Below are 15,190 nucleotides of genomic sequence, written 5' to 3'. Positions count from 1 at the left end.
AATTTGAAAGGCGATTTACTGCCGATCAACAATTAAAAGTGGAATACGGCAATTTTCTTAATGAATATTTAGAACTGGATCACATGGATTTGTTAGATGAATCTGATTCTGAGAACCATACATCAAAAACAGTGTTTTATTTACCCCATCATGCGGTCATAAAACATACCAATGCCGCTAAAAAATTAAGAGTTGTATTCGACGGTTCAGCGAAGAGTTCAACTGGCATTTCTTTGAACGATATTCTGATGGTCGGTCCAGTGGTCCAAAGGGACTTGTTCTCAATTCTTCTTACCTTCAGGTCATACGCTTTTGCCGTCACCACGGACATTCAGCACATGTATCGGCAAATTAAGCTTCAATCACCTGACACCGACATGCAGTTAATTTTGTGGAGGGATTCCGTGAAGGAGGAAATGAGGACCTATCGCCTAAACACCGTTACCTATGGATTATCGTCATCATCTTTTTTAGCCACCAGATGCCTCTTGCAGCTAGCCATCGAGGGACGAGCGGAATTTCCTTTGGCATCAGCAGCTTTGGAAAACAACTGTTACATGGATGACATCATGTCAGGAGCTAATACACTCGAGGAGGCCTTAGAATTGCAAGCAGAATTGAAGAAATTGCTTGAATCTGCTCAATTTAAACTTCATAAATGGTGCGCAAACCATCCATCTATCCTAGAAAGGATCCCGATTGAAGATCAAGAAACATTGTATCAACTCCCAAATGAATCTGAAAATACCATCAGGACTCTAGGGATGCAGTGGCAACCAATGATGGATCATTTTTCTTTTATTGTTCCTCCCATCGATAATCAAGTTCAATTTTCAAAACGCAGCATTTTGTCTGATATATCTAAATTATTCGATCCATTGGGGCTCTTAGGACCAATAATCGCAAAGGCCAAAATAATAATGCAGAAACTTTGGCAACTCAAGCTGCAATGGGACGAATCTATTCCTACCCATATCCACACTGAATGGTTGGAATTCCGACGGCAGCTTGCAGAAATCCATCGGATACAGATACCCAGAAGTATTATAAATGGCGGTGGAAACCACAACGATGACCAGCTGCATGGATTCTGTGATGCTTCCGAAGCTGCGTACGGCGCCTGTATTTACGTACGTTCCGTTAACGACAAGGGAAAAATAAAAGTGACATTATTGTGTGCAAAATCCCGAGTCGCTCCATTAAAACAAATGACTATTCCGCGACTGGAGCTTTGTGCTGCATTATTATTAGCGCAATTAGCTTCAAAGGTATCAAGTCATCTCAAGTGTCAGCGTTATTTTCTTTGGACGGACTCGAAGATAGTTTTAGCTTGGCTTTCATCCCCATCTAAAACTTGGAAAACATTCATTGCTAACCGGGTTGCAGCGATACAGGAGCTAACTGATAACATGGAGTGGGGCCACGTTCCCTCTTCTGAGAATCCGGCCGATGTATTATCCCGAGGTTCTTTTCCGCTTCAACTTCTTCACTACAACTTATGGTGGTCCGGGCCAACTTGGATAAGTGATTTCAACTCAATTCCTCCATATGAACACCATGCTGATGATTATTCCGACGCGCAGCTTGAGAGAAACTCTGATTACCTCCAGGTCCATCTTGCTGTTCATGTTAGCAGCGATATTTTCAAGAGATTTTCATCATTTTCCCAATTGAAGAGGGTCATCGCCTGTTGCCTCCGATTTGTAAATAACAGTAGGCTACCGAAACGTCAACGAAAAATAGGAATACTAACTTTGGGCGAAATTCAAGATGCTCTGTTTCATTCAATTAAGGTCATTCAATCTCAGCATTTCGGTCCAGAATTAGAAGCTTTGAGGAAGGAAAAGGAGGTGCCCCCTAGAAGCAACCTGAGATCCTTAAACCCTTTTCTGGATGACAAGGGTATGATCAGGGTGGGCGGCAGACTTGAAAATTCGCGACTAAATTATGACCGGAAGCATCCAATTGTTTTGCCAAAAAATGAGCATTTTACTGAATTGATAGTAAAAGAATTTCATATATTATCCTTACATTCAGGACCTCAAGCGCTCTTATGTGAGGTTCGACAATTTTACTGGCCTATTCATGGCAGAAAACTAGCCCACAAGGTAGTAAGCAAATGTTTAAATTGCTTTAAAGTGTACCCTTCCACTTCTAAGCAACTCATGGGACAACTTCCACCTCCAAGAGTGGCACCCAGCAGAGCCTTTAGCCACACTGGCATCGATTATTTTGGTCCTGTGTGGTTTCGACGGGTGCAACAGAGGCGCAGTCCACCCGTTAAGGGCTACGCGGCTCTTTTCATATGCCTTTCCACAAAGGCTATCCATCTGGAGCTCGTCAGCGATCTTACTACTGCTTCTTTTTTGGCAGCTTTGAGACGCTTTATGGCACGCAGAGGGAGACCGCATGACTTTTACAGCGACAACGCTACCAATTTCGTGGGGGCAAGAAACGAGTTGATAGCACTACGCAGATTATTCCAATCACAGCAGCATCAATACGAGGTCTCTCGCTCTTTATCAGAATACAATGTGGCGTGGCATTTCATACCACCCAGGTCTCCGCATTTCGGGGGTCTCTGGGAAACAGGCGTCAAATCTGCAAAACGCCATCTCCTACGAGTGATCGGCAAGGCTATCCTTACGTATGAAGAATTAACTACACTGTTAGCGCAAATTGAAGCTTGCATCAACTCACGCCCTATCACCCCCATGTCTAACGATCCTAATGACCTAATGCCTCTCACTCCCGGCCACTTCCTAATTGGCCAACCCTTAACCTCAATGCCAGAGCCAGATTTGATTGCTCTCCAGGTCAACCGACTGTCGCGGTGGCAACATGTGCAGCAGCTCTTCCAGGCCTTCTGGAGGAGATGGTCGACGGAGTATTTGTCCAGTCTTCAGCAGCGGACCAAGTGGACGGTTAAGTCGGAGAATCTAAGAGTTGGGACTCTGGTGCTGCTCGTCGAGGAAAACCAGCCCCCTCTTCAGTGGAGGACCGGAAGAGTGTTGGAGCTTCATCCAGGGGGAGATGGCTTATGCCGTGTCGTTACCGTAAAAACCTCCACGGGTGTTTTTAAGAGAGCTATTAACAAGCTGTGCATTCTACCAATTGAGAATTAAGAATGTTTTGTGTTTTCATGTATTATTTTGATATCATTTATTTCAAAGCAGAATCTGTTTCATTTTTAGATTTTTATTATGCTTTTTTTTCATTCCAATTGTTTATTTTTGCATGTCATTGAAAGCGCCTGCTTTCAAGGTGGGCGGTATGTTGAAGCACGGACGCAAGGTTACGATTCCAGCGCCTCACGCCGTCTGCTGCGGCCCAACGCGCATGCGCGGGAATACTTCGGCAGGCGCCCTCTCTCGCCGCTCCGGCCTAAATTCTCGTCCGCGCACTGACATTCTCTCTTCTGACTACAACCTCAACGGCGTGCGGACCTCATCCAACTGCATCAGCCGAGCACTATCAACGAGCGCAGCCCGCCTCATCCAGAATATTTTTAGTTGTGTATCTTTGTCCTTATTGCAATTTTCAATACACAATTAGCAAAGATAAGCCAGGAAATTTTAATTTACTCCTGCAATAACCAGAGTGAATGAGGTATTTTATTCGTGTGAATGATGGTATGATATTTAGAGTGAATGAGGTATTTTATTCGTGTGGATGATGGTATGATATTTAGAGTGAATGAGGTATTTTATTAGTGTGGATGATGGTACGATATTTAGAGTGAATGAGGTATTTTATTAGTGTGGATGTTGGTATGATATTTGGTGTGAATGAGATATTAATGTAAGTGCGATTTTAGTTCTTAACTTTAGTGTGAGTGAGGTTGTGTTATTGAGTGTGAATGAGAGGGGATTATTTATTATAATTAAGCGTTTATTATCGATATGTGTGCGTGAATGATGGTGTGATGTTAATATTGCGAATGACCTTGTGTTACGTAATGTGTGAATGAAGGTTTAATATATTTGGTGTGAATGAAAGTGCCATTTATTTTTCATTGGAGGAAGCCATGTTATGGGATGGCTGAAGTAGTGCTTGTTTTTTTATCGTAGATCTTGGGTAGCGTAGACAGTAGATGGTAGAGTAGTGCATGTCCCCCTCAAATCCAACTGCGTCCTCAACGTGGAGAGGGGGTGTAACAGCGGAAAGTCATGTTTCAACGAGGTTACCATGGTGATTCAAAACAAACTTTCGAAATTTTGCTCGGCAGTTTTTCCAGCTAATTTTTCTTTCACAAAACTTGCCGAATTCTTTGATTTCTTGCAAACTACATTTATGGTTTCAAAATGTAAAACCGGTGAACTAGTTTTTATACGCATGACTTTCCGCTGGCTAATGCAGTTGGTGACTTTTGTATCGGAGTGTGTACGCATTTATTTCTATTGTTCACAATTGTAAGTGGTTCAGTTTTTTTTTCAATTTCATTTCTTTCTGTTAATAATTTCTTATTCCACTTGTTAAATTAGCCCGTCACTTAATGTACTTCAATTCAATGTCCAACCAATTTTTTATGTAAACCTTGAAAATTCTAATAAAATTATGTAATTTACTTTAACATTTCACTTCGAGAGTTTCTTTACTTCATTCGCTTCGGCGAAAAAAATTTAAAACTAACCATTTATACTATGTAAGGCTTACCGAAGCATTGCTTGGTTATTTTTCTGTTTGATTTTGCATCATATTATCTTCAATTAAACATAATAAAAGAGCCATAATTTATTGTAATAATCATCCACTTAAATCATGGGTTTAATTGAGTAATAAATAATCAAAAATAGTCTACTTTTAACTGATTATGTTCGTCGACAAAAATCTATGGACTTGGTATCATTCAATAGTCAGTTTTTTCCTTGTTTTTATCAATATGAATCAATGGTGCGCCAATATCTGATTTCAAAATTTGTATTTATGCATGTATAGCAAGGGAGACAATGATTTTTAAAATCTTTTTTCTAAATCTGCTCGGCAGAAAAATTGTATTTTTATTTTTCTGTTTAATTTCTAGGTCTTGCTATTTCCAATAGAATATATATAAAATATTCTTCCACGCATAACTTTCAAAATCTGCCAATTTTATTTGTTTGAGTGAGAAATAAGAATTCTACAGTACACATTATATTTTATAATTTACGGAAACATTTTTTCATTGTTTAATTTCTAGACATTGTAAATTTCATTGTATTTTACTTTTTTATCGAATAAATGGTTTTGCGTTTCTCTTTGAAATAAATTTCAAAAGTTCGTATTTTTATTTTGCACATTAGCCTCAACCAATGTAGATTTTTCTTAAGGGTTTGCTATGAATTTAAATATGTAATGTAGTGTGAATGTGAATGTATGAAAGTTTTCAACGTGACATTGTATTTGTTATTACGAAGTAGAGCAATTAATTTATGGTGATGATAGTGTTGCTATGTATGAATTAGAATGTATGGTTAATTGTGAATCACTGCATTTAAATGATTGACATGATATTTTATATTTTAGTGTATGTAATCTAGGGCGATGTGTTCTATTAATTAGTGTGAATGAGATTAAATTATGTGTGAATGAGTATACGTAGTGTTCTATTAATTAGTGTGAATGAGATTAAATTATGTGTGAATGAGTATACGTAGGTTAGTGTGATCAGAGTATACATATATATTTAGTGTGAATGCGAGCACGTAATATAGTGCGATGATACTGTTTTTATTATGATATATAGTGTACATTAAAGTGTGAATGCAATTTGGAAGATGATATTATATATTTATTGGTTTCAAAGAGTGTACTTAATTTAGTGTGATGTGAGGATGTAGTTTATTGTGGTTGATGGTATGTGGTATTTAAGTGATAGGAGTAATTTTTTGTGTGTCTGAGAGTATATAATTAAGTCTGAATGAGAGTATTTAATTAATGTCATGAGTGCTTTTTAGTACGAACGAAACGCCATAATTAAGTGTGGATGAGTTTGCGTAAGTAAGTGACTATTTTTGTGTGAATTATGGCATTTGTTATTTAGTGTGAACGAGGGAGCTGTCGTTGCTATCAATAAATGTAAGTAATTTCGTCTGGAGTACACATATTAATGGACAGAATTATGGAGGTAAGGGAAAGAAACTAAGATTATTACTCAAAATCTTGGAAATCGTCCCATGATGAAGGTGATCTGAAACTAGTCTACCATCATAAAAGTTGCAAAAAATTAATAGTCTTTACTTGACTTATGGTTTATTTTACCTGGCCCAGCTAAGGCCACTATCCGGACCCCTCTTACCCTGCTACACGGATATTATACAGAGTATCAGTCACTTAAATCAGTTATTAGCACTCATCAGCTTCAGTATTTAGAACGCAGTTTTCAATTTCAGTTCACTTTGTAGATGTCATAGTCGAGGTATTAGGACATCCAATTGACTTACTCAATCATCGTCCAACAATAGGGTAATTTTCTTCATCAAAGAAAACGAAATAAAGGCATGGATTGCGATTCGTTACCCACCATCATTGTATTCATTATGTACTAATCCTTTGGTTTTAGAAATCCCATTTTAGACGAATTGCAATGGTCAATTTTAACCACATTTGAAAAAGGCCATATTGGCGCCCATGCGATGCCACTCCACGTGACGTCACAGGGACCTAGTTTCTATACGAGTGGATAGGAGTTTTACATCGTCTGCGATTACCAATGCATGCATGAGGCACAGAGCTCAGGGAAACATCTCTAAATAATCACTTATTAAAATTGCCCATGGTCGGGAATTGATTGATTTCCAATTGCAGTCATAGCGGTCACTTTTCGGAAGGGAGGCCCCCGGTGGGAGGGTCCAAGAGATATGCCAGCGAGGGTGATCGCGTCGAGGAAAGGGTTAGGGATTAGGGACCCTATGGAGGGTGTGCCACGCCCATTTTGGGGCTACCTGCTCCATGGCCCCACCAAACGCACCTTAACCGCCTACCTGAATAGTAAACTAGATGAAATTGTGTACATGTTTATACCAGAAGGTATTGACGTAGATAGAGGCACATATGTTTGTAAATTAAATAAAAGCCTCTATGTGCTAAAACAGTCGGGAAGAAATTGGTATGAATTTCTCATTGGGAATCTGTTATCTTTAGGGTTTATGAAGTGTGTGAGTGACCCTTGTGTTTTTGTAAGGAAAGGAATCATTGTCGGTACATATGTAGATGATTACTGGTGAGAAGGAAGAAATTTCCACCTTCAAAGAACAAATTCCAAAACTTGTCCAAGTGAAGGACCTTGGTGCTGTTAATGCCTTCTTGTCAATTCAGTTTCAGAGACCGAAAGGGTGACACCATAATTATTAGCCAGAAGGGCTTTATAAAATCATTACTAAATGATTTTTCTTTGCCTGAATGTAAAGGTGCGACCTGTCCATTGTAAGTAGGAGCAAATTTCGAGTTGAAAGGGGATGGTGAAAGTTTCTGCAAGGAGCCATTTCAAAGTGATATTGGTAGCCTATTGTATTTAAGTACGAATACCCGTCCTGATATAGCAAATGCTGTGTGTAAGTCAAGTCAATGCAGTAGTTACCCAACAGTCCAGAATTGTAATGGAGTGAAGCATGTCATGAAGTATTTGAAGTAAACATGTCATTTCTAACTTGCTTTTAGAAAGGGGGGAAGGTTTTCATGCTATTGTGATTCGGACTGGGCCGGGGATGGATCTGATTCTAGATCCATCACAGGGTATGTTATTCCCATGGGAGGAGGTGCAATATCATGGAAAAGCAGGAAGCAGAAATGTGTTGCAAGTTCAAGCACTCATGCTGAGTATATTGCCGCCTATGAATGCTTGTGTGAGATTCAGTGGATGAAGTCTTTCTTTTGTGAGGTGAAACAAGACAGGCTTATCCCTAAGAATTGTAAGATTTTTTGTGACAACCAAGGTGCTATATATATTGGTAAGAATGATATGGTAAAGGAAAGAAGTAAGCATTTTGTTGTAAAATTAAATTATGTTAGGGAAGCTGTTAAGAAAGGTGAAATTTCTCTATATTAAGTGGATATTTTTGAGGTTGCATTTCGGTTTGCAGTTTTGACGAAACGAGCAGCCCTTTAACATTTGTCTAAACTGAAATGTCTTAAACCAAATAACTTGCATATAATGAATGCACTAACTGTGGGTAACGTATCGTATTCATTGCCTTTCGTTTTCTTTGATGAAGGAAACTACCATATTCTTTTTTCCATTTTTTCTTACTTCCCCATTCCGCCTTCCCCGTTCTGCCCCAAGAACACGTTTACGCTTACCTAGGAATTGACGCCGACTGACTGACCGAAAATGACATTTATTCAGACGTTTGGTCATACGAAACTAACTTTAACCTCAAACACATACCAAGAATTACTATAATTTAAACGCTTGAATATGACCTAACATCGATACAAGATCTTCCGAAGTTAGAAAACAACGGCTAAAATTCACACAACTCTAGTTCACATTTTAACGCTCAGATAACTAAACTGACATGGCTGCAGAGGATGAGCAATAACAGGTTTATATATTTTGAATACTCTATGATAGTTGACAGCAACTCCTAGTCGCAAGAAAAACCCAAACCCCCTTCTGCCCCGGCCCCCGTTCTACTCTGTGTTCCACTATTACCAAATAAAACTTTGGCGGTTCAATTTCCAAATCTATATGGAAATGATTTTACTCGTCCATCGTCCGCCTATTTAGATAAATTGGATTCAGGCGTCAGCATGCTCTTAACGAAAGGCGTCAAGAGGACCACGGTGTTACGTCCCGTCCGACGGACGTAGTGTTGCGCTTGAAATATCCTCCACGCAATACTCGAGTAGGAATCTGAAAATTCTTCAACACCACTAGCCTTTGAACCCGAGCCCACATGTTGGGAAGCCGACACTCAAGCCTCCACACGAACGCGATCCCTCTTCGCCACAGTTATGTCGGTACTTCCGATTTAGTAGCATGCAAAAACTTGGAAGGTTGGCACATGAAGCCACCTGCATCCTTTGCCCTCACGGCACCAAGAGCCGACGAGGACTATTGCACTACAACGCGACTGAGCAACCGCAGTTGTAGTCAAACGTTTGGAACATAAGCCCGATCGGAATTAAGATTTGTGAATAGAAAGAACTGAGGAAAATCACGTCCACGCACACGTTGAGCACTCGGAGGGTTTTCTTTCGGGCTCCATGACGAGGTTTTCCCGTCTGTAGATTCTTATTAAGACCCACCGTTTATATTAAAAAAAGACGTGGCTCCTTAGCCGAGCATGTCTATGTGCGGTATTTGCGGTGAACATCAGGGAGGCTTCGAGTCCGAAGTAATCTCACTCTCCTTCATTTTTAAACGAGACATTCTTACTCTCAATATTATATTTGCAGATAAATAAAGAAAAAGTTCATATTGAATTTTTTTAAAGAATAAAGTCATTCAAATGATGTCTCTATTTACACATTTATTTCTGAACAGATCCATTCACGGAGGAAAAAATAAGCAGGAAAGGTGGCTGACTGTATTTGTATCCTCGTGCTCCTTTGGCTAATTACTGTCAAATCTGCGTTGAGTAAAATTCCTATTCATAGTAATCACAATTCTCATTTAATTACCAGATACATTTCTATTTGAAATCATTTTGATAACCCTAGGTTAAGAAAAATTATATTAATTGGATCGATAATCATAGTGTTCAAATTTTTTATACTTGGCCTTAAAAAAAAAGGTGGGAAATTTATTCCTCGTGATGAAAAGAACCAACGATTTCGTTCCAGTGCGTGTGCGATTAACAATTATCTCTAATGGCCAGGTTAGAAAAAATGGTACAAGAACTGTTTCACCTTTATTAACCCGACGACTATCAATAATTATCAGCGGCGGCTGGTGGTTATATATCCAGAGTGTGCATTGGAGAAGATAACGAGGATGTAAAAGTGCATGAAGTTCAAATGAATGCTGCTAAATGGCACTGAATGCATTGATGGACCAGTATCCTGAACGCCAAATATGCGCGTGCGCACTCGCATCGTGATGAGTCTACTCTAAGCGCCCACTTGAGCATGGCTTGCCCCCCCCCCCCCCGCTTACCTCGTCCCCCCGAGCACCCTCAAGCGATCGCGAAGACCGAATATGCGGTCGCACAGTGGTTCCAAATGCGAATCTAGCGGAACAAAATTATTTTTCCCAAAAAACTTAGAACTTTTGTCGTTCAGAATTACCAAATTGTTGACAAAAGCACAAAATAACACTATCATAGGTATTTTCAAGATGGTATTTATGAAAAAAATTAAATTTTATTTACAAAATAATTTCATCTTACTCAACACTTAGAAAAATATGCAGAAAATCATCAACAATTCTATAGTTAAGCGCTTTTCTTAATTTAATGGACTAATTACGCTAAAAATACACTCCTAAACACAGGACTTACACATAAAATCGTTTTTCACAGAAATTAAACTGCGGAATATTAGTCACTTTCATCATTATTACTCTACAAACTCTCTTCATCTCCGACATTTACCGCCTCCATGTCCTCCATATCTTTAACATTACTCATTTCATAAGGCACAGGTAATATTGGTTACCTGAGAAGCTGTCTGAGATCCATCGAGACGGAATAACAATGCCTTGTGTGCAACGAAGCAATACTGAAAACATAAGGATCAGATGAGACTTATACTAGGTTCAAAACATCTCTTATTGTGACCTTTCTTGAGTATTTTAGCGCGTGATTTTCTTTGAATTTGCTCATTCCTTAGGGCCCAATATGCTTATTCCTTGCTTATTGGGCCCCTTCGGAAAGCATTCCAATGGGAACTAATGCAATATAATGCAATGGGGGCAATCAGTCATTTTTTTCCAATGAATAAGATTTGATGTACCGTGATAGGCATACAATACCATGACTGTGACGCATGCATACTATTTCTTCTGTTTTTTAGCATACTTCTCAATTTTACTAGTACTTATGGAGCAACCACCGGAAAGTGCGCTAAGAATTGCTCCAAAACATGGAAATACTTCCACCTCTACTCCAGTAATGCCAGATGAAATATCAGGATTCTTTAAAAAGCAAAATTCTCATACTGTGTACAATTTCTTCCAGTTTATTTCGATGACCAAGGGCATCAATGGAGATAACTCTGTCTCTATATTTAGCACTTCTTTCTCAGTTACCTCCCAACATTCATCTTCCAGAAATAATTTAATGGGTCTACAATACCTGATCGAGGATGGCCTGGTATTCTGCCATAAGATTTTTTTTATCATTTGATTTTAGCTGAAGATGCAACGTAGAAATGGAAAATATATAGGAATCATCCACTGGACCTAATTCCTTCCGAAATATAAATCTTTGCTTATATTGCTTGTGCCCACTACTTCCATTCTAACCCCGCTTAAATATCTTCGTAAGTTTGAATTCATTACCAGACCGAAGGAAAGCGGCAATAACACCTTTCTGAGCCAAAATAGTGTTATAGAATAGAACCAGTAATTTGACCTCGGCCGAAGTATCAGTAATGGTAAGTTCTCGTGATGAGGGATAGCAAGACAACATTGAATTCAAATTTATCTTGCAGGAGGGATAAATATCGCGCCGTCTCTGGTTGGCCTCTCTTCTGATGTTCACGTACTGTTGCTTAATAGGTTTTTTCCATAGGTATTGGAGCCAAAGGTGACGACAAGTAAGCCATCTTAAAGTTGGTAGCTCTATTTGGTATGTTTTCGGTCTTTTATAATTACAGCCGCATCTTCTTTTCCGGATCTCCGCAATGAAATCTGGCTTACAAAACAAAGTTCTACTTTCGATATATCCTTCAAAAGAGACTGTACAATTCTAACAAAATCGGTTTAATTTTCAGGACCACTGTTTCTAGTTTTTATCAAAATTACTTTTAAATAGCATAACAATTTTCCTGATGTCCTTTTAGGTATCTTCATTACAATTTTCAAATACTAATTTATGCTCCACGCATTTAATAAATCATCTATAGTCTTTTCTTCCGCAGCAATTATAAAAAGTCCATACGATTTACCGCCGGTACCTTGAATCTCTCTGAATGCGACATGATTTTCCCTATCGATATAAAAATGGAAAAAAATTTAAGCCATGTAATAACTGTACCATAAATAATAATAAAAATTTATACCGTACAAAACTACAGTAGTTAAAATTAAAAATATTTCTTCTTTAGCGTAATATATCCCGATATTCCAGGCGTCCTCCGAGGAAATACCTCCACTCCCGCGTCTCGACGGCTCTCGTTTGTTAACTTCATAGAACAAAAAGGGCATTATTGTCAAAAAGCGCAAGTAGGCGCAAATTGTGATAAAAATATCTATAACTATAAGGACGTTCCCACATGTCTTTGAAGGTTTCGCAATCCTACCTCGACATATATTTTTTATAAGTCAAGTTAAACAATTGAAGTCGATAAAAAAGCGAGGTTTTAAAGACTGAGAGATTGCCATTTGAAATCTAGTATTTTAAAGCAATTATATTTGAAGAAAAATCACTCTTAATAATGCTATATACCGATGGCTATAAGATCCCGTTAGAAATTATCGTTCCATGCGTTATTGCTACCTAGCAGGTATGTGTTATTGCTAGCGAGTCAGCCACCGTCTGGGTGTAGGCGGATGGTAGGCAATCTCAACGCGTGACTTTGCAGCTGCATAACATTGTTATAACTTATATAAAAGTTGTAAAAGTTACCAATCATGATGAAGCATTCACTTGCGGATATCGCTTCACCTACGGCTGCTTTATTTTTAAAAGTTGCAGAACTGACTGACATTTGTCCCGCTAGATTAGTGATTGGGACCACTGTGGGCCGGTGCGATTCCACGGAATCGCACACTGATAGAGCCGTGAATTCGCCAAGGAGATTGCTGTAGCGTTGGGAGCTTCATATCCCATCCCTGCGTGGACAGGTTTTTTATCTTTCCCTTTGAAAAGGAACACATACTTTTCTTATATAATTCGTTCATCTTTGGGTGCGCAGTTGCTAACATGCGTATAAGCACGCGCCGCCACTGATAATTATGCACATTTGACCGAGTGGGTACCACCATTTCTTCAAGTTTTAAACATCTTTTGAATACTCATACCGAAATATATCTATTTGTAATTCTATTGCCTCGCTTTCTGATTTTACCCCAGTTAAATATAGAAAACACGATGGACGGCTCATTCACCCCACTTATACGTCACTGAAAAATCACTGGTGAGCGTAATAAATACGTTTAAAGGTATGGGTGACATCTTTTTTGCTCATAAGTGTATAATAATTTGTAATTTGTGCTTTGTCATAATTTTAATGCATCAACATAAGTCGTGTGTGGGACGGTGCTAGGACACCAGCCGTTTACACATAGAAAGGAAATGCTCCAACGATATTTCGCGAGGCATACATTAAAGTCATGCATCGTATAGAGGGAAAGCTTCTTTGTATTTTATCGATTTCACGGATTAAGCCTTCCTGCAACGAATCCCATATATTCGATGCATATTCAAGGCGTGGCCGGACGAGTGCAAAAAGGCACTTGTCTTTTACTATATTATCCGAAAATCTTCCCACAATATGCTGGACGAATCCTAGCTTCTTCAAAGTCCTGCCACTAATATTTCTCATATGTGTTCCCCCCGATACGTTTTAAATTATCACAACTCTTATATACTTAACTTCTTCAGTCGCCTTTATATTTAAACTAGGGATGAGTCGATTCCAAATGTCGATTCTCGATTCCACCGATTCTCGGGCACGGAATCGGAATCGAGAATCGATCGCCTAAGGTCGATTCCGATTCCATCGATTCCAGAAAGATAAATGTTTTGAGCATAGACGATAAGCTTGAGACATAAAGGCTGCCACACACCTAAGCGGCCGCGGTGTCAGCCTTGCCCGTGCGGAGGATATGCCCGGCACGCGGGTGCTGCGACGAACATGCCTAAGAGGCCTCGGAAACATGAAAATGTCAGCAAGAGCGACAAACCCTGAAATGGCGCATGTTCATGAGCAACTTCCAGAGAAAAAAAATTGGAAACCACGGGATCGGGAAGCAATGCATGCGTTTTCCGTTCTTTTATTAACCGCTGATCACGGCAAATCAAATTATTGCGATTATGAATCACATTCGGAGAATTCATCTGGACCTCCAATTTTAAAGTATAATAGATCGAAATATATTCTTTTATTTTCGAATGATATTTAAAGTCTGATGATAATAAAAACGTGCAGAGAGCGAGTTTTCCTGTGAAAAAAAGTTTCTTATAAATACGCGCTGAGAACGGTTTTTTTATATATGTATCTTTTTTAGACTAACACGCGTCTGCGTCAATAATAACAAATTTAGACACATTCGCGTTTGTATATCCCAGTTTCATCAATGCAACCCTTGAGAAAGTTGATACTTGCTTGGCATAAGCCGCCGCGGCCTCCGGGCGGACTCGACAGTTTGCGTTCGGCCGCCACCGCGCACCCGCCAGGCTGCTCTGGTATGTATGGACGCAATGAACGCTACATTATTGTTTAGCCACCGCGGCTATTGCTATTTTTAGGGATGGTCGGATCGGATACCTCGGATACAAATATCCGTGGATATTGCCCTTCATCGGATACATCGGATCCAAAGTCGCGGAAGACATCGGATCTGGACCGAAATTTTAAATAATAGCTTCAGTGAATGCAACGCCCCATCAGGATGGAAAGAGTTCCGATTCTCTTCTTCGGCGGCGTATCGCATGCGACGGCGCGCCGTTTGAATTGTTTGAATGAATGAATTTGTTTAATGGCAGGAATTTGAAAATGCATTTGGATTCGAAAATATCCGATTCGAAAGATCTGGTTCCAAAAACCCTGGATCCGTCCATCCCTAGTTATTTTATTCCATTCAATTCTTAAATTTTAATGACAGCAATGCTACAGATAAATCAAAATACCACCTGTTAGAAGGAATAAGAATCGATGGAATCGGAATCGAGAATCGGGAATCGATTTGAAGGAATCGGAACTGGAATCGGAATCGAAAAAAAGTGGAATCGACTCATCCCTAATTTAAACCATCTACATTATATACATGGGGATATTTGGACGACCTCCGCAAGAAATGTACCGCCGTGATAAGATATCAAACGATAAACAATGTTAAGGCATTAAAATACGGAAAACGGCACGGCAAGAACAGATTGTAATG

At 39.3% G+C, this 15,190-nt stretch overlaps 1 protein-coding gene across 1 annotated transcript; it reads left to right on the top strand.

Moving 5' to 3' along the window:
• The first annotated feature begins 2,165 nt into the window (after nucleotides 1-2,165).
• On the top strand, nucleotides 2,166-3,125 carry LOC124163060. Its single transcript, XM_046539845.1, has one exon. The coding sequence runs from the start codon at nucleotides 2,166-2,168 to the stop codon at nucleotides 3,123-3,125; it is 960 nt and encodes a 319-aa protein (XP_046395801.1).
• The last annotated feature ends 12,065 nt before the right edge of the window (nucleotides 3,126-15,190 follow it).

This window comes from Ischnura elegans, chromosome 7, assembly GCF_921293095.1.
Source record: "Ischnura elegans chromosome 7, ioIscEleg1.1, whole genome shotgun sequence".
NCBI classification, from domain to species: domain Eukaryota; kingdom Metazoa; phylum Arthropoda; class Insecta; order Odonata; family Coenagrionidae; genus Ischnura; species Ischnura elegans.
This window is presented reverse-complemented; position numbering and strand designations above follow the sequence as displayed.

Coding starts and splice junctions, on each gene's coding strand:
- LOC124163060 (XM_046539845.1), top strand. CDS start 2,166: ATGGGACAACTTCCACCTCCAAGAGTGGCACCCAGCAGAGCCTTTAGC.